Source organism: Trematomus bernacchii, unplaced genomic scaffold (assembly GCF_902827165.1).
Source record: "Trematomus bernacchii unplaced genomic scaffold, fTreBer1.1, whole genome shotgun sequence".
Classification (NCBI taxonomy): domain Eukaryota; kingdom Metazoa; phylum Chordata; class Actinopteri; order Perciformes; family Nototheniidae; genus Trematomus; species Trematomus bernacchii.
Window position 1 is genome coordinate 71,593 of NW_022987531.1, and position 24,466 is coordinate 96,058.

Here is a 24,466-nt window from a genome sequence, read left to right on the forward strand (position 1 = left end):
TCTCAAATTAGCTCCAAGGCCACAAAGCAGAGAATCTTCTGCTCATATTGCTGGTGGAGGATTGCAGATGTGGTGCCCTAAACACTTTAAGAAGCCCAGGCCATGTAGTTTGAGGTTGAAAGAATCCTTGCAGTAAGCTCTTTACTTTTACTAAGTACATCCAAGTATCACTGATTTACAATATTGTAAAGCCCAGGACTGTGTGAATCATTGTTTCCAATTATGGAACCACCCTGGCACGAACCAAGAACCTGAGAAGCCGGTTTGTCTCATTATATATAAAAGCTCAGACTTGTGCAGCCAGTAGCTACTACACCACCCGAGCAGAGAGGGAGAGTCACTGGGAGCGTCGACACAGACAGATCCTTTGCTTAATTTGTTGGCCCTCATTCCGTCAATCCCTGCCTTGCCAACGAAACTCGGAGAAGGCAGTGAATCACTTCATCACAGGTAAGATGTAATGCTCCTCTAAATGTATGCTGAAATAAGAACAGACGTGCTACTGAAACGGAAAAAAGTGAGGGTTAACAGCAAGGTTTAAATGTGTCTGTGTGTGTTTTTTTTCTTCCCACAGACCCTGAAAACTGCAGTCATTAAACCGCTCTTAAAAAAGAATAATCTAGATGCTTCAGTAATGAACAATTACAGGCCCATATCAAACCTCCAATTTCTAGGTAAAATCTTTGAAAAGGTTGTTTTTCAACAGTTGAGTAATTTCTTGCATTTAAATAACTGTTTCGATGTGTTCCAGTCAGGCTTTCGACCAAACCACAGCACTGAGACTGCTCTTGTTAAGGTCTTCAATGACATCCACTTAAACACAGACAGTGGCAGAACTTCAGTGTTAGTATTATTAGATCTCAGTGCTGCGTTTGATACTGTTGACCACAACATATTGCTAGACCGACTAGAAAACTGGGTGGGACTACGCTCCAATTCAAACACTGAGTAAGTGCATTGAACAAATCAATGATTGGATGTGTCAGAACTTTCTCCAATTAAACAAAGATAAAACTGAGGTAATGGTTTTTGGAGCCAAGGCAGAATGTATAAAAGTTAGCGCTGAGCTTCAGTCTGCAATGTTCAAAACAACAGATAAAGCCAGAAATCTAGGTGTAGTCATGGACTCTGACCTGAGTTTCAACAGTCACATTAAAACAGTTACTAAATCAGCCTACTATCACCTAAATAATATTTCTAGGATTAAAAGACTAATGTCACAGCAGGATTTGGAAAAACTTGTCCATGCTTTTATCTTCAGTAGACTCGACTACTGTAATGGTGTCTTCACAAGTCTCACTAAAAAATCTATTAGAAAGCTGCAGCTGATTCAGAACGCCGCTGCTCGAGTCCTCACTAACACTAAGAAAGTGGATCACATCACTCCTGTTCTGAAGTCTTTACACTGGCTTCCTGTGTGTCAAAGAATAGATTTCAAAATATTGTTGCTTGTTTATAAAGCATTGAATGGTTTAGGCCCAAAATACATGTCTGACCTACTGCTATATTATGAACCATCCAGAACTCTCAGGTCTTCTGGGACTGGTCAGCTTTCTGTCCCCAGAGTCAGAACTAAACATGGAGAAGCAGCGTTCAGTTATTATGCTCCAAATATCTGGAACAAACTCCCAGAAACCTGCAGGTCCGCTGCAACTCTTACTACTTTTAAATCCAGGCTGAAGACTTTTCTTTTTGCCGCTGCTTTTAATTGATATATTCATATCTTAAACTGCACTGTAACTTTTATTATCTTTGCTTTTTAATGCCATTTTCTGAATGTCTTTCATTTTTGTAAAGCACTTTGAATTGCCTCCCCCAAAGGTAGTTAAAGTCATTATTGGGGTTAAAGTCCCCTCGTAGGTGGTTAAAGTCCCCTACGTGTGCCGTTTTGGTTTCAAGACCCTGGTTCGCGGAGGACACCAAAAAGTCCTAGAAAAGACAACTTAAACTTAACTAATGTGCATTTAAAGAAAAGAGGAATAGCTTTGGCGAAAACTAAAAAGGTACCATGGGGTACAGGAATCCGTTTTGGTTTCAAGACCCTGGTTCACGGAGGACACCAAAAAAGTCCTAGAAAGACAAGGTAAACTTAACTATGTGCATTTAAAAATAAAAAAGAGGAATAGTTATGGCGAAAACTAAAAGGTACCATGGGGTCAGATTATAATTTTCCAAAGGGGGGTTCGTTTAGCATGAAACAATTGAAATAACTAAAGGACAAGTTAAACAAGAAAACAAAGAAAGAAAGGGAGGTCATAGAAAACTATTTCTGCTAAAAAGTCAGCAATGATTGTGAGTCAGACCTAAACATTTCAGATGTGTGTATCTCACACTGCTGTAACTTTTATTCATGTATCTTTGCTTCTAAATGAGTGTTTTTAGATATCATTTTATAATATGTTTCTTAATGCTATTAATGTCTTTCATTTTTGTAAAGCACTTTGAATTGCCTTGTGTTGAAATGTGCTATATAAATAAACTTGCCTTGCCGTGTGTGTGTGTGTGTGTGTGTGTGTGTGTGTGTGTGTGTGTGTGTGTGTGTGTGTGTGTGTGTGTGTGTGTGTGTGTGTGTGTGTGTGTGTGTGTGTGTGTGTGTGTGTGTGTGTGTGTGCGCGCGCACACAGGAGTTAAACCAGGACTTTAGTTTTGCATTAGAAAAAGAGGGGACGGTCTCAGCTTGTAATTTACTGTGGGAATCCAAGGAATTCTGATTCATTCAATATTTGGCAACCTTCATGTACATATGAATATGTTAGAGGTTTCTTATGTAATAAAAATGTGAATTGTTATGAACATTATCTCGTGTGGTAGTAGTTGTTAAGCACTTATTTTTTCCCTGCCATCTTCTCTTTGGTAAACTCTAGACGTCGTTTGACATGGAGGAGAGGTAACTGCTTTTCATTATTTCTCCAGTGGTTTTTGCTTTTCTCTGTTTGATGTTTTAGCATTTAAGTTGACTTGAAATCATTTCTGTTTTGTTCTGTTTTTTTAAGTGTGAAGAAAGTTTTAAATCCCCTCAAAAATATCATCTCCAGATCAACCACCCAGCAAACAAACCCAGGTGAAGACAATAGCAGGAAAAAGATAAAAAAGGTAACGTGAATGCAGTGACCAAACACATATGTATAATGTGAGGTTCATATATCCGCATTGATCAAATCCTGCAAACAAAATGTTTCACATCACTTATATTAGCCTAGTGGCAGTTCTAGATCAATTTTACCAGGGGGTGTGCCATGCTGGTCCCAGTTATTAAATGAGAGAAGCACATTTAATGGAGGACAAAGGAGACAATGACAGGGTTCCAGAGTACAGCACTTAGTACACTGGCAACTAACCTAATAAAGTTATGGGACATTTATTGACATAATACATATAATTAAAGTCAACGGTTCACTTTTTTCAGTGCAAATGTACCCGTTAGTGACTATCAACATATGTAATTAATATTAACATTTCTGATCAACTGTATCTTTCCAAACTTTGCATTGAGGCTGACAGGAGCGTAACGTAACATTTCGCTTTTTTAATTTGATTGAAACAACATCATTTAAAATAAAAGCAGCACTGATCGAGGTTTTCTGTAACTGTCCAAGTCTGTTTACAGTTTATTTTCCATGAACAAGTCCTTAAAGGTGGGGTAGGTAAGTTTGAGAAACCGGCTCGAGATACACTTTTTGTTATATTCCATGGAATGCTCTTAACATCCCGATAGCAATGAATATCTTAAGTGCTTTGACAAAAAATCCATTAAAAAATGTCATCTGTGGAAGCCGTAATACTGTAAAAAGTACGACCAATTATTTTAGCCGGCCCGGCTAACATATAACATTGTATTGTTTTATTTGTACACTGACTCAGATATAATGAAAAGACTACGAAGCTCAGCTTTGGTAAGGAAGAGACAGGACAGGCAGAGAGAAAGAGAGAGAGAGAAAGTGATGGAAGTCAGGGAGGAACTGCAGGTACAGTCACACAAAAGAATGTAGGCTTAATAACCCCTTCTATCTATCTATCTATCTATCTATCTATCTATCTATCTATCTATCTATCTATAACAATAGTCTTAATTTACACTATAGACAATAGGCATCATTTTAAAACAACATATATCTATTGCAGTTATGATGTCATAATAACATACAATTGTATAAAACCACACAATTTGCTTACATCTTTGTTCTCTTTTGAGAATCAAACAAAACAGATTTAAATAAAATAAATAATGCAAACAAACAAGTGAAATTAACTAAATGGCTGAATTGCTTTTAATTCACTGGCAGGAGCGACAAGTGAGAAGGAGCAACAAGTGAACAACGAGGGAGAGATTGAACAAAGAGAAAGAGTAGAGGACAGAGAGAGTAATGAACAGGAAGAAGACAGAGAGACTAAAGAAGATGGAAGAGAGGGTGCAGGTTGGAAAGGAGAGAGACATGGAAAATGAATGTTGACAATGTTTTGTGATCATTTTAGCCTCTTCTGCATGTCCAGATCATTAATAGTAACAATCAACGGATTCTTATGCATTACACTTTCAAAAATAATTTATGCTGCAGCCCACTGACATGGTTTGAAATCAATATATTATCCAATTTGTGACCCCCCACAGGACTTAAAAAGCACCTAACTACTGTAGATCATGAAAATCCCAAAAATCTCAGGGGGGGTATACCCCCGAACCCCCCTAGCATGTTTGGACCTCGGTATTTAGGAAATCCTGGATACGGCCCTGGGAGAAGTAGTTATTTAATTTAATCTGGCTTGATTAAAAGTAACACGATCGTCGACCCGGCGCATTGTTGTTGTTGTGAGCGTCGTTGGGGAGAAAATCAGCGACGTAAACAGTGACGTCATGATGACGCAGCAGCGGCAGCACCAGTCGGGCTCTGGGCGGTGTGAACAAAACGGGGGCTGAAAATAAAAACCGGTTCCCAACCAGAAGAGCGCAAGCACGGAGCTAGAACGGGAACCGCGTTGGTGTGAAAAGGGCATGAGAGATATTTGGTTAAAAAGAACACAATGGTGCTCTAGGAGGATATTCAGGTGATAAGGTGGGGAGGTGTTACCTTGGTTGGTGATTGGCTAATGGTTACACAAGCCAACAAATCGTTATGACATCATAAAGTGGCCAAAATCTGATCAGCTCATTTTCAGACAGGTTTTTATATAAATGGATCAGGACAAAAAGTCAGCGAATCTTTTTTCCTGAAACTTTCAGAGTCTCTTTACACAGAGGGGACACATGTTGATGAAGAAAAGACACGAAAAAGTGGATTTTGCATAATAGGTGACCTTTAACACATCATTGGGTTTACCCTCAGAACAGTTAGCTGTGCCCAGTCCCCAGCAGCTAAATGTGTGCATTGTGCGTTCCTGCACATCACAGATCTGTTTAATACAGTAGTACAGACCTTCAAGGACTATAATGAACGTGGCTAAGGAGGATCAAGAAAGAGAAAGGAAAAGAGGTTAAAAGACATCAGATAAATCACCAGAAGAAGACAGACAGGAAGTAAACAATAACAGGAACACGGAATGGGCTTTGTAGTGTTTAAGGACTTGTTAGTGGATCAGAAACTGTGAACAGAGTTAGACAGTGCTGCCGTAAAGTTGTTGTCACAGTTCCAGCTGTTGGTGCGCCGTGGAACTGAGTTTTGTTTTTCTTAGCGGAAGAAATACGATAATTTTTAAGTCAATAAAATAATTTCAATCAATATTGGGAGTCGATTCTTTAGTTTGTTTAGTATATGGCCGTGTAATAAGCGGGATAATGTGCAGCGATGCGGTCATTATGGGGAAAAGAACACCAGGTTTATTAATCTACCCGCACAATTTTTCTCTGGTGTCGGAATGTCTCGCGATGTTGGTGAATTCTTAAAAACATAAACACCACTTAATTTCGGGTTAAAATGTGTTGCAACGTGCGTTACTGAGAATTGTAATGGGTATTATATTACCCAAATTTCATTAGTAATGCGTTACATTACTGCGTTACAGCAAAAAGTAATACATTACTGTAACTCCGTTACTTTTGTAACGCGTTACACCCAACACTGGTTATTAAGTATTAACAAACTCTGAATTTTCCAAATTGACCAATCAGAATCAAGTCCTCAACTAAGCCGTGTAATAATTGCTATTATTGGACTTATTCAACAGGTCGCTGTATCCTACTGGACCTTGAATGTCACCATACTGAGGGCAGAAAGCGTTTGCTCCTTAGATTACTGTAAGTTATACTTTCCCATTACATGATTTCTAAGTAAAAAAATGCACTTTGTAAATTATGTTTAATCGCTTTTTACATCATTATGACTTATTAAGTATTTTTCATGAAACTGACACACACACTAGGTAGTATTTTCTAATTGAATTAACAGAAATGTTTCCTGTCTCTGTGTTACAGTTTCTGAATCTGACTGCTATGTTATTCTCACTCTTCCTACGGCAACGGCAACAACCTACCGCACAGCAGCAGTGAGGAACAATAACAACCCAGAGTGGAATGAAACTTTTACATTTAGGGTCCCCACAAAAGTAAAAGTGAGTCTAGTCGATATCTGACACCATCACAGTGATCCATCCCTCCTGGAAAGAACAAGTTCACCCTATCTTTCCTCACTCGTTTTCATGTTACGTTAAATAACCTAATAACAATACAACCTGGCTTTTTTGTTGCATTTCTAACTGCCACTAACTCATTTTGAAGAGTCAAACGTGTCAGTAACTCCTCTGCTGTTTTTCCAGAACATTTTAGAGTTCATGCTGTATGATGAGGATACATGGTCACCAGATGACCTGATCTCCACACTTCAGTTTGATATAAAAAACCTCACAATAGGGCAGAAAGAGACCAAGGAATTTGTCGTACACGCTGAGGTAAAAGCAACAAGGAAACACAGAAAACTCCCCTTCAACCCTTCTTCTGTAGCATTTTAAAATACATGGAACTGATCTGAACTTGATCCCAAGTAGAAAACAGTTTTCTGTATGTCAAGTTGTTGCTTATTTTTGTAGTGAGTATTTACAATGTGGTTAAATGTTATTTCCATGTCCTCTTTTCTTTATAGACAGAGGCCAAACTTCTAATAACATTTGAGTTACTTCAGAGGTAACTAACTGTATATTGCATTTTCTAATTGGTTATTTCACAAAGTATTTACATTTTCTCTTGAGTCCTTATAATACATTGTCTGTTTGGGTTTGAAATGAATAATGTGTGTCTTTTTATAGTGAGGACCCCCCTTGTGATTATTTCACAAATGACATCCTTCTGGTAAGACCTTTGACATGATGTCAGCATTAACACCTAAATTAATACATTCAGGAACAAGCCCTCCTTTCCCCACCCTTTGAACCCCTGGAGCAGGCAGAGCTTAAATGGCTTTCGGCAAAGGTTGCTTTTATTTTAGCGATGGCATCAGCCAAGCGTGTGAGTGAGCTTCACGCCTTGTCAGTGAGTGAAACTTGCATACGCTGTTACTCACTTGGCACAGGGGTGGCCCTTTGGCCTAACCCATATTTTCTACCAAAGAGGCTGCCTTCGGCCCACTTAAATCAGATCATAGAGCTAGCAGCCTATGACTCCTCAGGCTTGCAGAACGTGGAAGCTGCTTCGGCAGAGCACGCACTGTCCAAACAGAGGCTTTCTAGGTGGATTGTTGAGGTGATTGAAGAGGCATGCAGATCAAGAGGTCTGCCTTTGCCTCTTAATGTTAGGGGCCACTCCACCAGGAATGTGTCAACCTCCTGGGCAGCACTACGAGGGGTACATCTAAGTGAGATTTGTAGCTGTCTTTCAGGAACCCTCAGGCCGCTCCCTGTAAGGTGGGTACTGGATTCCTCGTGACTATGTTGGTAATAGTCATCCAGTGTTAAGCACTGCCTCTGGCGGTCAGTAGAAATGAAGTAGAACGATAGTTACGCATGTAACTACGGTTCTATGAATTCTGGATGACTGCCAGAGTTCTCTGTCACTCGGAATCTTGGCGAGAAGATTCCCTTGATACATTTCTGATGGTGACGTGGGCTGTTATAGGCGGGGCTGCCCTACGTCACCCCAGGTCACATATGACTTTGTTGATATTAAATACTCGACTTGCGCATGCACGAGCTGGATAATATCCAGTGTTAAGCACGGCCTCTGGCGGTCATCCAGAATTCATAGAACCGTAGTTACATGCATAACTATCGTTTTGATTCGATTCAGAGTCCTGGTATAGAGACAGCAATGCAGTTTAGCTTCCAACTGGAATTGCAAAAAGCAGTTAAGTGCAGAATACAGAATAATATACATATTATCCACCATAGCATACTTTGAGCTACAGAAACCATTCCAACATATATTTAGCTATTAAAGGCAACAAGGTGTAAGAATTTTGTTTGTATACCTTTTATACTTTTTATTAAGCTTTTTTGAATATTAAGCTTCTTCACTTTTTTTCAACTCTGCTAGTTTGACATTTCACCTTCATGTTTTCCAGCAGGAAATGGATTTTTCAGTTTGAAAATATCATTGTACACATCTGCAACATAAGTCACCTGCAGCAGGCAGTATAACAGCATTCACACTAAATAGTGAAGAAGCTTAATATTTAAAAGAAAAGGTTTAAAAAAGGTATAAACAACATGTATAGCCTCAATGTCCTGAAATAACTGAATAATGTAATAGTTGAATGGTTTCTGTAGCTGAAAGTAGGCTGAAGGAGTTAGATATTAAATGTAAGTAGTAGTGAATGAATGTGTATTAAGAAGAGAAAAGAAAGTAAAAACACTTTGAAAAGCAGCAGAATATTTTAACTGCAAACTTTTGAACTAAAACTATACGTCACCAATAATGTATAAAATATGTGGAACATGTTGAAGTCAGTATGAAGTCTCCATCAGACAGAAAAGAATAGGCTGAGACAGTCTGTTAAACTCCAGTCTGTGTGTTTGTGTTTGAGGTGACGACGTTATCAAACACCTGAGTGTGAGCCCAGAGATCAAAGGTTTCCATGGAGATATGCAGTGAAAGGAGAGCTTTTCCATTGTTCTGAATGAGAAATAAACCTCTTACATTTCTAACTATAGTTAAAAAACGGTAGCTGCTATCGGTAAAATGTCAACGCGTGAAGCATTTCAGGACCCTGAGGAGCATCTGAGTCTGCTTTTTGTGTACTTTCGGCTCAATAATGTAGCATTTTTGGCAGATTTACTAAAGGTGTGCAGCTGGTGCTGTGATGAAAAATCAGGCTGAATTTACAATGGGCCTTAATGGAGACATGTTGAAAGTTTTTGTCACTTCATGCCCTCAAGAGGCATTTTCTTAAAGTTCTTTGCTTAGAATGTTTTTATTTTTCAACCTAAGAGAGGTTTTCTTACAATTCAAGCATACAATTATGTCCCAGGATTGTAGGGTTTGGGAATTATGGCAGTTTTAAAAACAAATGTTAAGGCGAATTTCAAGCTCTCCTCCACTCTAGCTGTGACATCACGCACTCTAAGCCTTAACGACCTGCGCAATACACACTAATGTTAAAATCTGAAGAAGGCCTCTTTACCAAGCTCCAAACTAAGTTAAATATCTCAAAAACTGTAAAAGATCAAGAATCTGAATACAAGTTTAATAGCTGAATGTCTTGTGATCATTTTAAAGTTGGAATGCTGAAAGTATGTGGAAGGAGTAGCATTTTGCAAACAGTGTAGCTAAAAGCGGATTTGAAGGTTCCTCCCATTGAGTTCCATGTTAAAAAAAGAGTTTAAAAAGCTGAATATTTAAAAAAGTATAACATATTTTGAAGAAGTTGAAGGTTTCCCATCATGTGCTGAAAAGGCTGAATAGTTTGGTATTTGAATGGTTTCTGTATCTGAAAGTAGGCTGAAGTTATTCGAGGGCAAAATATTGGGTGAAATAATAATAAGAAGAAGAAGCAGAAGAATAAAGAAACAGAAGAACTATAGTGGAATGCTGTAAACAGCATTCGCACTAATAATCTCTTTGTGTCTTTCAGGCGGCTCCGTTCTCTGCACTGGAAGTTGACGTTCAAAATCTACAAAGGCATGACTGTAAGTAGGCTACAATAATGTTCTATCCTTCAGATTGAATTTATCACTGTAACAGTCCTGTTTGCAAAATGTTTTTTCATCAATTGGAAGACGGATTCAGATGACCTTCACAGATATAAGAAATGTATTGTCATCAAATTCATAGGGATAGCGAAAGGGAAAATTATCTTATGGATGGCCAACATTACCATTTAAACTGCTCTAATCAATATTATAACATTAGCATTAATTAGCATTAATGTGAGAGATATAACTATAGAATCCCTACGGAGCCCCTAAAGGGACATGGACAAAAAAAGAGAGAGAAAAAAAAAAGTCGGGATAATGAGAAAGTAAAGAAACTAACCCGTTATCCCGACCTTTTTATTTTTTATTTTGAGAAAGTTACCGGTGTGCCATGTAGGAAGGTGAGCACGCAGGAGACAACCATTTAATTGCAGACTGTTATGTTTACGTGGGGAAAGGACAGTGCATACATTATTTGAGATATATTTCGAACTCAGACTTAATTTTAAGGACATTTTCGGCCAGGGCTGTGTGGTTCAAATGTAGCAGCCTGCGGTAACTCCAGGAGGCAGCGGGACGTGTAACCCAGCAGCCTCTGCAGCACCAGCGGGCAAAGAGCTGTGCCTTTTACGCACCGCCTACACTGTGTTTACCTTCATTAGAACAGCTAAAGAGTGACCGCAGGCTGCTACGTTTTAACCACACATACCTCTACACACACACACACACACCTACACACATCGAACTGCCCGATTACTCCCCCTTTTATTAGTTTTATGAAGGAGATGGTCACCAGGGGGCATGATGTGAGTCTGTTTGTGCTCTGCTCAGCTCCGCTCTGTGTGTATGTGTTCTGAGTGTTTGTTTCCCTATAAAACAGCTGCAGGCAGCAGGTACTCTGAGAGTCACGGACATGAATTCATAGATCAAGGCAGACTGGTTTACAGACTCTCCTGTTTTGCCAATCCGGTGCTTAAACAAATAGCTCTACACCCCTGGCCGAAATGTCCTTAAAATTAGGTCTGAGTTAGAAATATATCTCAAATAATGTATGTCATTTCCCCACGTAAACACAACAGGTTGCAATGAAATGGTCTTCTCCTGTGTGCTCCACTTCCTCCATGGCGCACCGGTAACTTTCTCCACAAAAAAAAAAAGTTGGGATAATGGGTTAGTTTCTCGTTTCTTTTGTCTCTGTCTCTTATAAAAAAAAATGTCCATGTCCCTTAAGGAGCTCCGTAAATCCCAGATGTGAATTGAAACTCTAGTTTCTAATTCCCCTCAACTGTACGGGGCGTTTCAGCATCATCACATGTAGGTTGGTCTGAAAACCCTTTAACTTCACTGCTGTTGTTGGCCACTCTCAACAGCAGCACACAGCTGTTTTAGCTAAGGCAGGGGTCTGCCACCTTTTTGACCAAAAGAGCCATTTTGCCCCCTTTTCCACCAATTGTTTTTGCCTGGAGCCGCAAATCATATTTGATAGCTTGATAGCTTATGAAGTTGTATATATTGTTACATCAGACAAAAACTACAGTTTTTTTGCATTTATTATTTATTACATTATAGAAAACTGTTTACCTCTAATAATAAACAAAGAACTCTTATAAGGACAATAAAAAAAAATACACAGGCCTACTTTAAAATAAATCAACACAGCACTTGGGGAATCACAGCCCATTCATTTCGCCTTTCTTTCATGCTTTGCAAAGAAAAAGCAACCTCTTAATATCTTTTGGCTTTATTTTCAACGTTTTTATGTTATGCTTTGGAGAGAGTGTGTAAAAGGCGTAAAGGACCAAAATGCAGACACTCACTATGACTCGCACATGCATGCACGTGCACGGTTGTGGCATGACCACCAAAACAGAAATATATGGACAGATATGTGTGCAAATGTATTTAGTGTCCTATCCATGTGGACATGAGTTAAAGCATCAATCTGGTGCACTTTGAGAGCAAAATTAAGTGATCTATGGATACATCTCTCAACACCCATATGAAACAGAACGGTAAACAGATTTATTTTTCTTTATGGATATTTTACAAATCACTCCCCTTTTAAACTGTATTCTTGTTTATTAAAGGTAGGGTAGGTAAGTTTGAGAAACCGGCTCGAGATACACTTTTTGTTACATTCCATGGAATGCTCTTAACATCCCGATAGTAATGAATATCTTAAGTGCTTTGACACAAAATCCATAAAAAAATGTCATCTGTGGAAGCCGTAATACTGTAAAAAGCACAACCAATCATTTTAGCCGGCCCGGCTAAAATAACTGGATGGCCTACCTGCCTGTCAGCCTTCCATCTGTGCACAAACTTATCTCGTGCCCTCATTGGTCATGTGCGTGTGTGTTGGAGGAGGGGCTCTATAAGGAAGTGGCAGATTTTCTCCGGTTGTGTATTTTCAAATTCTAGCGATCTCGAGCCGGTTTCTCAAATTTACCTACCCCACCTTTAATAACAACTTTTTTTTACTGTCATATAGTATTTTATACCTGTTTTTCATTTATTCTCTTATTTTTAACTATAATGATCATATAAAGGTGGCCTTTACCTCACTGAGCTGAGGTTATCAGAGCCTCTCAGTCTCTCAGGAGAGAGAGAGCTCTCTTCCACCTGGTTGTAGAAACAGCTCCTTATATTCGTTAGCATAGCTAGCTAACCAGATGCTAACAACAACAATCCCCCCGGTACCGGCGCGCTCTCTCTCTCTTGCTCGCTCGTGCCACACAAACAGAGCCGAGCTTGAATGACACACAGAGACCCAGAAGTACTTGTACTGTAATGTAGCATATTCTTTTTGATGGCGTTATTGTATGATCATATGACATATGAACAGATCGCCACTGGGCTTACAACTAAAGACACAGCCACGCAAAAAACGCAGCATGTGTACGGCTCCTTATGTGTACTGCAATTTTTCAAGTGCCGGAGCGGCGTTCCGGTGCGTTTCGGCAGCACTACACCCCTGGACGTAACATGATATATACCACGTGATGACACGTTACGGTCGTTTTGTGTTCAAGGAACCTGACATTGGCCAGGAAAAACAGGCAGTCGCTTGTTTAATTCTATTGCGGTCTAGATTTCTTTAATTTTTTTTATTGCAGTTGATCGTTTTTTTTTTGCGTGTGTTTATAAATTACCTCGAGGGCCGTAACAAATGGTCTCGCGGACCGTATACGGCCCGTAGGCCGGAGGTTCCGCACCCCTGGTTTACAGGATCTGCGTTTATCACAATTCTTTGCTTCTGTTGAAGCCACAAAGAATTGTGGGACAGCATTACCTACCATGCTCTGGTAAAGGATGGTCTTGTGCAGGGGGGGGCAACCCGCGGCCCTTCAACCCCTCTGCAGTGGCTCCCTGTAGCTTTGACCAAACATAACTTGGCAAAAATGAACAGCTATTTTAGATTTTGGTTGCACATTGTTTATTGAAAAGGATAATCTTTTATTTTGGAGTATGAGGTGATATTGTGACACTGAAATAATATTATTATTTTATAAGCTATATGCGTCACGTCCTTCTACACCTATATTCTGGCGCTTTACGGGGGTGGCTAATCCTACATTTGAGACCCATATAGAGTATACATTGATAAATCCAAAAAAGTCACAAATTAAATAGAGAATCAAATTCTGCGTGTGGATTCCTTTCCTTTTACTGCCAAGAATGCTGGCTTTCATGCATGCATATATTGTGAGAAATTAGCAACCAAAAAACATTTAATTTCGAAAGACATTTCCAGAAAAAGCAGACAGCATCAGCTGCTCCCTCTGTTATAACAAGTAAAAATATCAATAGATTTTCAACATCTTTTACTTTATTCTTTTACTTTTTGTATAGTATAACACCATATATAATATAAAGCTTTATAAGCTGTGTTAACAAATATTTTTTGCGGCTCCAGATAAACTATATTTGGTGGCAGAGGAGGCAAAGATAATTGATAATAAATGAGCTGACCCCTGGACTAGTGTATACTTTGCTAAAAGAGTTAACAAAGGAAGAATGAACCTCCTTTTCTATCATCTTCAAACAGCTCTTATCATGGCTGCCAGGTTCTTCCGGGTCATTTCACTCTGTTAGGAACCTTCCTGAGCAACAAGACTGTTCGACTGGAGGCAGCAGCAGCAAACAGGAGAATGTTTTGTATTTCAAAACAAATCAGAATGTTACAGTACTTGCCAAGAATTTGAACTTGTATCCATCTATAAATCCAGTGTGAGTGAAAGTGAGCAATACAGCCTTAGTGTAGCTGTTCAGCCTTTTTTAAGTTTACTGACTAATGACTTTACTATAATGAGAACTATTACTTTTGACTTGTCAAGCTTCATATACATTGTTATGTATATAATGTATCAGCTTTTAGGAACAAGGTCCTGAAACTAAGGGGTGCCTATCCGGAGAATCATACATTTAATGGAAAGGAAACCTGCAAACGTTTCTACATCAACAGAGACTTGGAGACAGAACTTGGAGTCGCAGTAAGTTTGAATTGTAATTTAAATGTCAATACGTTTTAAATGTTAGACATTAGTGTAAGGTGTTCCTTTTCAACTCTACTTACATTGTATCTTTGTAAGGTTGTGTGTTCTTATTTTTGGAATGTTATCCTCTGCTCCTTTATGAAGTCCATTGAAAGTGTATCTTTGTGGAGTTGTGCTGAGAGCCAGTGGTTGGCTTTGCTTCTCCAAGCGATCTTGCAAGCTTGTTGTGATTTATAGCAAAATAAGGTTAAAGACTTTTATAACTAAATTAGAACATTGAAGTTTACCTATGGACTATATAATACCAGGTGAGATGTATTAATATAATATTGCACAACAACCCCCCCCCCCCTTCAAAATCAAATGTGTTTCTAATTATTAAACATCACAGTGTGAACAAATATAAATAATTGTTATCCTGGTATTTAGTATTGTAAATACAAGAGGCACTTTTTAGGAAATGTGACACTGCATTAAAATCAATGTAGTTTCATAACCATTAACATATTCCAGACTGTTCGGTTCAACCCAGTCAGACTCAGTAAAAGTGGAAGATAATATTAATATTTCACATTTTTACAGAATGTTTTTGTCCTCTAACGACATCAGAGAAATGTTTCCAAAGGGATGCAGAAGAGATTAACAAACTAGTGAGGGAGGAGGGAATTAAGTAAGGAAAGAAGTGAACAAAACACTTTCCACGTGTTATTCTTCTTTTAATACTTAATAGCAGCTTTCTTCCACAACAACTGCCACAAGCTCATGCCTAACTCAAAGACTGTATAACATGACATGTTTTTTTTCTCTGTGTGTCAGCACTCTGAGGACACTGTACATCCAATGGAAACTTCTATACATCTCCAGCCACTACAACCTAACCATAAAGGCAAAGTGTCCCTTGTTATTGGTCAGGTAAGAATTTTCACTATAGCTGAAGTTAAAAGGTGAGCTGATATGTAACAAATGCTAATTATGTAGCAACAAACATAAACCATTTACAATTGAAACTGAGATAGAGAACTGTTGAATTCATTTACTGCAAAGATGTCTTTCAAATCATTTATATGATTTAATTTGAATGTAATAATCCCCATAAAGCTATTGCAGTATGTGGATCGCTTCACTCTCTGACTGACCTGCCATTGGCCAAGTTACCCTGGTGTTTAAGATAACAGTAAACCTGTACATAATATTGCTCGCTAGTTTAATTTGTATTTGTTTTTATATTAATGTCACATTTTCTATTCACAGGAAGAGATCGAATTGCACTTACATACACATGACGGGTAAGGGACCTTTTACTTTCAGTATAAAGTATAACCAAAAGTATGTTGACACCCAAATATGTTGAGCTCCTAATTCCAAAAGCATGGGCATTTAGCCTCCTTACTGTAATCCAGACACATTTGATAAAAATTGTTATTGACGTGCACTCAATGATGATAAATGTGAATAGTCTTTTCTTTAGACCCAATCATAAGTCTTAACGGACTGTCAAATTTTTCAACAACAAACTGGAAAACTATTTGTTTATGAACCTGACATTCTGCACAGTTTTATTGTCATGTTGAAACAGGAAAGGGACACATCAAAACTTTTGAAAATCTTTAGAACACTATTGTCTAAAATGTAAATGTTAGCAGTAAAATGTCCCTTATTGGAACTAAGGGGCCTCAACAAAACAATAAAAGCAGCCCCAGACCAAAGGTATATGGACAGCTGACCTTGGCCAACATGGATGCAGTGAGTGCTCGGGGTGCAACACATTCTCAACCACAAGACCTCAGTGAAACAATACTTTAGCTTCATGTTTTGTTACACACACTTTACCTTGTAAATCCACAGCACGGAGGAAACTTTTGGAGTTCGTCTGGACTTTGACATTCCATCTCAAGAGAAAGAGTTTCTGAAGAAGAGGAAAGATGTGGTGGCACAGGCTTTGCAGAACTTTTTAGGCCTTGGCTCTTTACCTCAACCTAACAAGGTACTGTAGAGTGCAACTCTCTCACATCGTTACTAATGCCTTTGTGTTGTCTCCTACCCAATGTCAATTTGCTTACAATTTTGCTAATTGTTGCGTGAGACATTATATTCAGCAGAGGTCCCCACGTTTGCAGTCAACCAAAGTAGTTTGTAAGCATCATCTTAACTAGTTGTAATGGACAGAAAAAACACACGACCACATTTCACTGAGTTTGGCCTGGAGAACTGACCGTTTATTTCTGCGCATGCTCATTAGCATCACCACGCTTCTTTCACACTCAGGCACGCTCTGATGATGTCATATACACATGAACGGAAACATGACTTTGTTCTTATTCAAATATGCTTAACATTCCCACTCAAAGACATGTTGATAACTCTCTACAGTGGTACACAGAATCCAATAAACAAAACAAAAAATGTCTCTAGCAGTGTTCAATTTTTACATCTGCAATTCACATTACTCTCCAAACAAATACCCTTTGAACTTTTCAAATGTAGCCTTTGTCAACGGCTTGGTTAGGACAAGAGCTACCATATCTGCAGTAGGACAATATGTAATAGATATCTTCCCCTCAGCATGTGCAGATCGTACAAATTATATTTGATGTCTACATGCTTGCTTCTCTGTCTGCATACAGGGTTTTTGGATTGAGCTATTGCTCCCTGGTTGTCCTCATATATCTTTACTGGTACATGTGGGCTATTACGGTCTACCCATTTTAATAACTGTACAAGGTACATGCTCTCTTGAGTAGTAGCCGCTAATGCCATGTACTCGGCTTCACAGGTCGATAGCGCCACTGTTGGCTGTTATTGGCCGCTATAAGTAGGTAATCTACCCATATCAACAGAATGACTCTTTCGTTCTCAGACTCTTTGCTGTAGAGTGTAGACACAATGATCAGCATCATTTTGCACAAACCCATTCTCTGTAAGATGATCATGCAGTAACTTGTTCCAGTTTCGCCCGGATTGCTTTAAACCAGCGTTTCTCAAAGTGTGGGGCTCGCCCAAATAAAGCAGGTTAAAATAATTAGATTGCATACATTTTCTTTTAGTAAACACTGAAAACAGGTCCCACAGACCCAAACAGCACACAAAGGTTAAAGGTAAGCATATAATAATGTTAAAATGTGCTAAATATATACACTGCAAAAAACAAAAAAAGAGGAGAAAAAGTTGCTCACGACTTGTTATATTTTTTTAAAGTAGCCCTCATCCTAAAAAAGGTTGGAGACCCCTGTTATAGAATGATACATTTGACCATTTTAAGCTTGGCCTACCATTTTATTGGAGCGATGAGGAACAGGTGGGGCTTGAAAAGGCCCACTTGTTCAAAGTGGGGTTTTATTTATGTATTATAAAACCATACAATGACTTGTTGAGTTTGCACACTAAGTGTTCCCCTGTTTTTGATTTTGCCTCAAAACCTTCGGGCTGTTCCATATATAACTCGCAGTCTATTGGTGCATGGACAACCCAGTCTCACGGCATTTCGTGTTATAGTCACGACATAGTCCCCTTTTTTTCGTGTCACACAGAACGATTTTAAAAGCAATGTATTTCTATTGGTAGTATGTTTCGTGCCTGCAACACGTCTTTTTGTCCGGGTCTTGGAATACCGGAAGCTGTGTGGTTCATAAAAACATTTTCTTACTCAATATCAAGCCACGATTATTGTTTTTATTTTTAATTCTATAATTTCTGACTTTTTTTGCTGTCCGTGAGGAAAATAAATGGGGCTCAGAATACTGAAATATGTATTTTTAAATCTTTTTTTCCTTCTAATTTGTTATTCTTTTCTAAATAACACACTGTTATTTACTCAACAATAACACACAATTATCCTTGTTTTTATTTATTTGTTTGATTCTATAATCTCTGGGTTTTTTGCCGTCCATCAGGAACTGAATTTCAAAATAAACTATCAACAAAATTGCGTTGCCAGACAACAGCTTCGGGTGAAAACAGTATTTCCGGTCTCGAAGTTTTCATAGTAAAACCGAAAGTATTCCCCTCACTGTCAACTAAAAACATCAGTTTATCCAACATTGATTGGTTTAAATTGTGTACAATGCTTTTGTGTTTTCCCCCTTCGATTCGGAGAAACAAATAGTTTTTTCGGAGTTTAGGATGGCCGAAGACACTACACTACCCATAATCCTCAGCTAGCGTTTGGGACTACAGTCCCTTTGCTTGACAAACCCCGTGATTAGTCTTCAAGCTCTGTGATTGGATGTTCCAACATGTTCTATGGCATATCTCTACATGGAATTGTAGTTTTAAAAGACGTTTTCGTATTTCCCATAATTATAAGTTGCCAGTATTAAACTGTGTACACCCCTGGAGGTTTAGGAAACACATTGGTGTTATCAAATTTAAAACATATACTTAATAAATGGGTGGAAATTGCCTGTGTCTATAATGGGCAGCATTAATATATACCCACATGACAGCTCAGGTCAGAAGAGCTTTATTTAATAGCTGGTCTTATGTCTGTGACCCCTCCTGTTGTTAATTGATAAGCCTGAACAGTGGCGTTTTTATATGTACAAAAGTGGTGGGGCACAAAAAACTTAGATGTCTATATATAAGCTTCTGCTGTGACGTGCAGTGAGGTTCATGGCTGGTGAGGCACTGGCACTGACTCTTCAGGTTTACAAATATTATATTTTGACCTAAACCAAAATATAATATTATTTTCAAAAGCTTTTTTTGTCTGATGCTTCGATTAATTTTAAACAGACAGTTCAACAAAAGGATACCCAAAAAATGTAATTTTATCATTTAAATATTGAATTGTTCTCTCTTAGTAAGATCCCATTTTCAATAAAATTGCGGTCTTACCTTGACTTGAAGATGAAGTCCATTTGCCTATCCTTCTGGACAAATATCTCTATTACCTTTTTGTAAAAGTCCTCCTTATCTTTCAAAAGTCTATCATAAATCTAAATAGATGGATTTATGATTCAAAAATTATAAAAGTAGGGTAGACATGTGGATATTATCCGGCTGAACAAAACGTGCATTTATCTAACAGGTACGTTTCCCACAGATCTTATTTCGAGCTATTTTCTAAAATCCTATGGAGAAATCTCATTGCTTTTTTGTCGAGGGAAGCCATGCGCAGCTTACTTCCTGGTTTTAGGACGCGTCACTGCACCTCTCTCGTCTCCTCTTCACACACCACACTTTTCGCGGCACACGTACTTACAGCCAATCAGCTCTGAATTATGTGAGATGACGTATGGTGGGGATGGCAGCTCAGTGCCCCTATGGTCATTATTTTGTTGCCACACACATTAAATAGGAAAATACTCTGAGCATGCGCAGTGTAGTTTTTACAGTCACCATTCAGTTAGACAGTGAGAGGGAGGGGCATGATCAGGTTTTGTCCCACATGGCTCTAAACAGCTCAATAGGCACACACTGTGCACTAATTAGAAGAACACAGACTAAAACAGCAATGTACAGACGAATCAGATGATTAAACATGATCTTAAAATATATTTTATATTTTTTTTAATATTTTTTTTGCATTTTTTGTAATCATTATTTGTAATACTTTCTGCTGTCACTAGATTAGGGTGTGGCCACTTTGATGGACAGGTACGTGCCTCACTGTCAGCTAACAGCAACTTGTCCACTCTGCTAGGCTACAACGTTAGTTAGTTGTAGTTACTGTACTTGACCCTTTAGCCGTGTTCGTGGTGATTGTGCCTTTTAGGGAATATTGTTACAAATACCAGACAATTAAAATGTCGTGCTGTGCGCTTGAATGTACTAACAGAACTTCCAAGAAGTCTAAAATGATAATATTATACATGTTAACCCCGTTAGCAGGTGTTTGTGTGCTTGTTAGCTTAGCTTGTTATGTAGCTTATTAGCCAGCTAAGGACGTAACCCTTTATATATATATATACAGTTTAGTTTATGATTCAGCCTTGGGTAAGACTTTTATAGTATATGGCTATGACGCCCATAATGCTAAACGGGAGCAAATGTTAAAAGGGGACCCAATTATCCCAGTGGTGGCCGCCGGAGCTAACGGAGCCGCAGGGGGCTAGCTCCAGCCGGCGTCCAGCTGCAGCCGGCATCCCGGAGCCCCCTGCGGCTCCGTTAGCTCCGGGCGGTGGAGTCCAGCGTTATAACTGGAGATCAAGGAATGCAGCGAAACGCGGACTTGGTTCGCCTGCAGCCCGCTGTAGTATTAGCTAAATAAATTATGTTGAACAAGGCTTATTAAGCTGAACATCGCCACAATCGTTCTGCTATGTATCGGTACTTCTTTTATTTTATTAACGTGATGACAAGCATTAAGAATAACAAAAAATAGCTAATTCTCTTGCAGAGTGTCTCGTTTGATTATGAATGTAACGTTTATATAGGGGAACTACACTGTTTTATCAAAACCAAAGTGCCACGCAGTAACTTGGTATGCATGTATTTCATGTTAGCTTAGCTTCTTAGCCTGAGCTAGCTCTGTTTACTTCCAGTTCGGAGGCAGCAGGTCCCGCCTCGGCTCCGCCTCTTTGCCCTTATTTGGAGCAGGCTGGAGCAGGCGGGAGTTAGACTCTGACGTCACTGTCGAGCCGTTAGTGGCCGACTCCGCCTACTAAGGGCTTCTCTGCAACTCTGCAGAATCCTATGGGTGACGTCACGGACACTACATCCATTTATATATACAGTATATGCCTGAAACATGCACTTGTCAAGGTTCAGAGGCACATTTTGCAAATATGGCAGTAGTCATCGATCATCTTAAGATAAGATAAGATAAGATAAGATGTACTTTATTGATCCCAAGTAATACACAGCAGCATGTAAAACATGCAATTTATTGTTACTTTGTAATTCTACTCCACTACAATTCAGAGGTTAACCTGGTATTTTTACTCCACTACATTTATTTGAGTTACTTTGCAGATTCTGATTAATGATGTGAAATATAAACAACCCTTAAATCAGACTTTAGTTACACCTGAGTAAAATTCAGGGAAGGTGATTGTCAAGTGCCAACAATCAGGCGAGATATTAGATAATTGGAGCTTGAAAAGACTAAACATTTATCTGCAGATAAAGTATATTCATTACTCGTTATACTCTACTAATAGTTAATGAAAGACTGTATATAATGGCTATTTTACACATCCCTTTCAAGATTTCAAAATGTTCTAAGGTTTATTGACATATCATATACACAGCTACGGTGTAGTTATGCCATGAATGAAAAACTTGGGTTGCAGGTTCCTCAACAGTGCATTACAAGACATCTATCAATATTTCAATCAGGAGAGACGGTTTTGATGTAAGAATACATATTTATTGCCAGGAATACACGAATGAATGTAATGGTGTTTTGGCGATTAGGCCCCGTAGTGCAGGAGTATCATTCGGGAGGGGAAAACTCCGATCCGATGAAACCCCCCCGGGGTCTAGACACTGGTGGTGGTGAATGGATAGTTGGGTTCGGTCTGAAGGGGAGTGGCTTAGCTTGACCCTGGATTTGGAGGGACAGGAGGTGAAAAGGGGTGGAGGAGGGTTGCGTTGAGTCACCTGAAATGACAGCTGACAGAGAGGGGAGAGCAAATTTAAAGGGGTTAGCGGAGCGCTATGATAGGCTTGTGAGAATAGAGCGAAGTGATTGGTTAAGCTGGGGAGTGACGCCCCGATCACTTATTGAGAGGAGAGAGAGTAGTAACGTAGCATAGTAAATGAATGAGTAAAGAAGGTCTTCCTGGTTGAACTTGCGCTGAGCTCCATGTGTATACCTCCACCATTAAACTGTCCTATTCTGCAAATTTCTTATACTATCTACATACATTAGAGCAGGGGTCACCAACCTTTTTTAGGGTGAGGGCTACTTTCAAAAAATAAAACAAGTCGGGGGCTACTTTTACTCCTCTTTTCTTTCTTTTTTGCAGTGTATATATTTAGCACATTTTAACATTATGATATGCTGACCTTTAACCTTTGTGTGCTGTTTGGGTCTGTGGGACCCGTTTTCAGTGTTTACTAAAAGAACATGTATGCAATTTAATTATTTTAACCTGCTTTATTTGGGGGTGGACCTCACCTCCTCTAGGGGGGACCTCACCTCCTCTAGGGGGGTCCTCACCTCCTCTAGGATTATTTTTAAATGTTGAAGTGAAATGCATCAATCTGGAGCACTTTGAGCACAACATGAATTGATGGATACAGCTCTCAACACTCAGATGAAAGGGAGCTGTATACTTTTCAATAATCCAAACATCTTTAGAATATGATCACAACCAATAACAAATCATTTAAACTGGTTTATTCTTATCTTATGTTACCTAGTTAGCATTCTTTCTTTTTATTTATGCATATTTTACTAATCACTCCCCTTTCAAACTGTTTTTTTTGTTTTTTTTACTCTCCTATAGTACACATTGGAATGATTTCTTACTTTATCTATATTAAATAGATAAAGGTGTGCTCTCCCTAGCTCTCTCCCTCCCTCCCTCCCTCCCTAGCTCTCTCGCTCTCTCTGTCTCGCTCGCTCACAGAGGCTGTGTGCTCCTCCGTGGCGATGACGGCTTGCGTTAAAAAATAATAATAAACATATTTGTAAAGTGGGGGGGACACAAACGGGATTTCAAAAAGTGGGGGGGGACATTTCCCCCTGTCCCAGGTGGAAATTACGCCATGCGTGTGTGTGCGTCAAGTGCAATAAATATATATGCAAGTTGCAACACACACAGAGTAAAACTCTGCCCCTCATGTGTTGTATAGGCTGGCACCACAAGGCTGTTCAATGGGGCTGATGTGTTGTGTAGATTCTGCCAGAAGGAAAATCAGCGGGGAGGTGCCACATTGCTTTTCTTCCCGACTGCAACGCTGGTCCCGCAAATCAAGCAAGAACGTGATTGGTCGATATTCATTGTGGGGGTGGGGGGAGGAGGGGTGTTAGATAGATATAGAGTTGTAGTAAGTAGATAGAGTTCGCTATGATTTAGGTTTCGTTTATGCATAGGGTAGATTCTTTTAATTACATTTCCTTTTTTGTTTTGTGTATTTTATACATTTTGGATTTGCTTGGCGAGCTATTTTTAGAACATGCCCCGCGGGCGACTCACGTTGCCCCTGCGGGCGACTAAGTGCCCGCGGGCACCGTGTTGGCTACCCCTGCATTAGAGTATAATTAATATGTATAATATCAGTTAAAAGAAGTGCTGCAGGAAAGCAATATATTAGACGTTAAGTACTTTGTCAGGTTAAATATTTATCTGTAGATACCCCCAAAGCTTTTTTCTTATTTAAAAGACGACCTTAACATAAAGTATTCTTTAATGTTTAAATAAAGGTTCATTTGTTTTCCTGTTTTGCACATCCTCCTATTAATATCTTTGGACGTCCTGCACTAAACTGTTTTATTGTAGAGATCACTTACAGTATCTTCATGAATTTTTTATATTCTATATTTCTATCATTGACCTTCTACTTTCCCTTCTACTCTTAATATTTTTTTCATCAAATATAACATATTCAACAACTAAATTCAATAATGTGCTTTAACCACTAGGTGGTTGCTGATATATTTATGATCCACGTCACATATTCAGTTTTGGCGGCAGTTCTTCCAGTTTGTCTAGAAGTCTTCTCATCAGGGCTCTATAAATACAGAACTACGGCAGATATGTAATATTTAATGCAGCCGAACCGTGTATTACAATGCCGTTATGTGATGACTTTCAAAGAGAAAAGCAAGCACACCGAAGCTGTTGCCTGGCAACGCAATCGCACAACGTCACGTCCGTTAATTCCACATCCACATGGATTAACATCAATTTAATACATTAATGTTGTAAATTCCCCTTGTTTTCCTTGATCTGCGTTATATCGTTCGTGTTTTAGTCAGGCACATTTAGGGACAGCTAAAGTAGTGCAGCTACGGGTCCTCGAGCTGG

At 39.0% G+C, this 24,466-nt stretch overlaps 1 protein-coding gene across 2 annotated transcripts in view; it reads left to right on the forward strand.

Annotated features, from left to right (window-relative positions):
* The first annotated feature begins 336 nt into the window (after positions 1-336).
* The window catches only part of LOC117476053 (cytosolic phospholipase A2 zeta-like), a 37,445-nt gene continuing 13,315 nt past the window's right edge, over positions 337-24,466 (forward strand). The window contains exons 1-13 of one of the 2 annotated variants that reach the window (XM_034122420.1): positions 337-450; positions 2,865-2,887; positions 3,036-3,093; positions 6,160-6,229; positions 6,407-6,543; positions 6,748-6,879; positions 7,071-7,111; positions 7,234-7,276; positions 9,993-10,047; positions 14,425-14,546; positions 15,366-15,461; positions 15,801-15,835; positions 16,395-16,533. In XM_034122420.1, the coding sequence (XP_033978311.1) occupies positions 2,877-2,887; positions 3,036-3,093; positions 6,160-6,229; positions 6,407-6,543; positions 6,748-6,879; positions 7,071-7,111; positions 7,234-7,276; positions 9,993-10,047; positions 14,425-14,546; positions 15,366-15,461; positions 15,801-15,835; positions 16,395-16,533 (939 nt within the window). In that variant the 5' untranslated portion in view covers positions 337-450; positions 2,865-2,876. Of the gene's footprint in view, positions 451-631; positions 675-2,864; positions 2,888-3,035; positions 3,094-6,159; positions 6,230-6,406; positions 6,544-6,747; positions 6,880-7,070; positions 7,112-7,233; positions 7,277-9,992; positions 10,048-14,424; positions 14,547-15,365; positions 15,462-15,800; positions 15,836-16,394; positions 16,534-24,466 lie in introns of those variants that run through there. The other variant, XM_034122411.1, reaches the window with a different exon arrangement.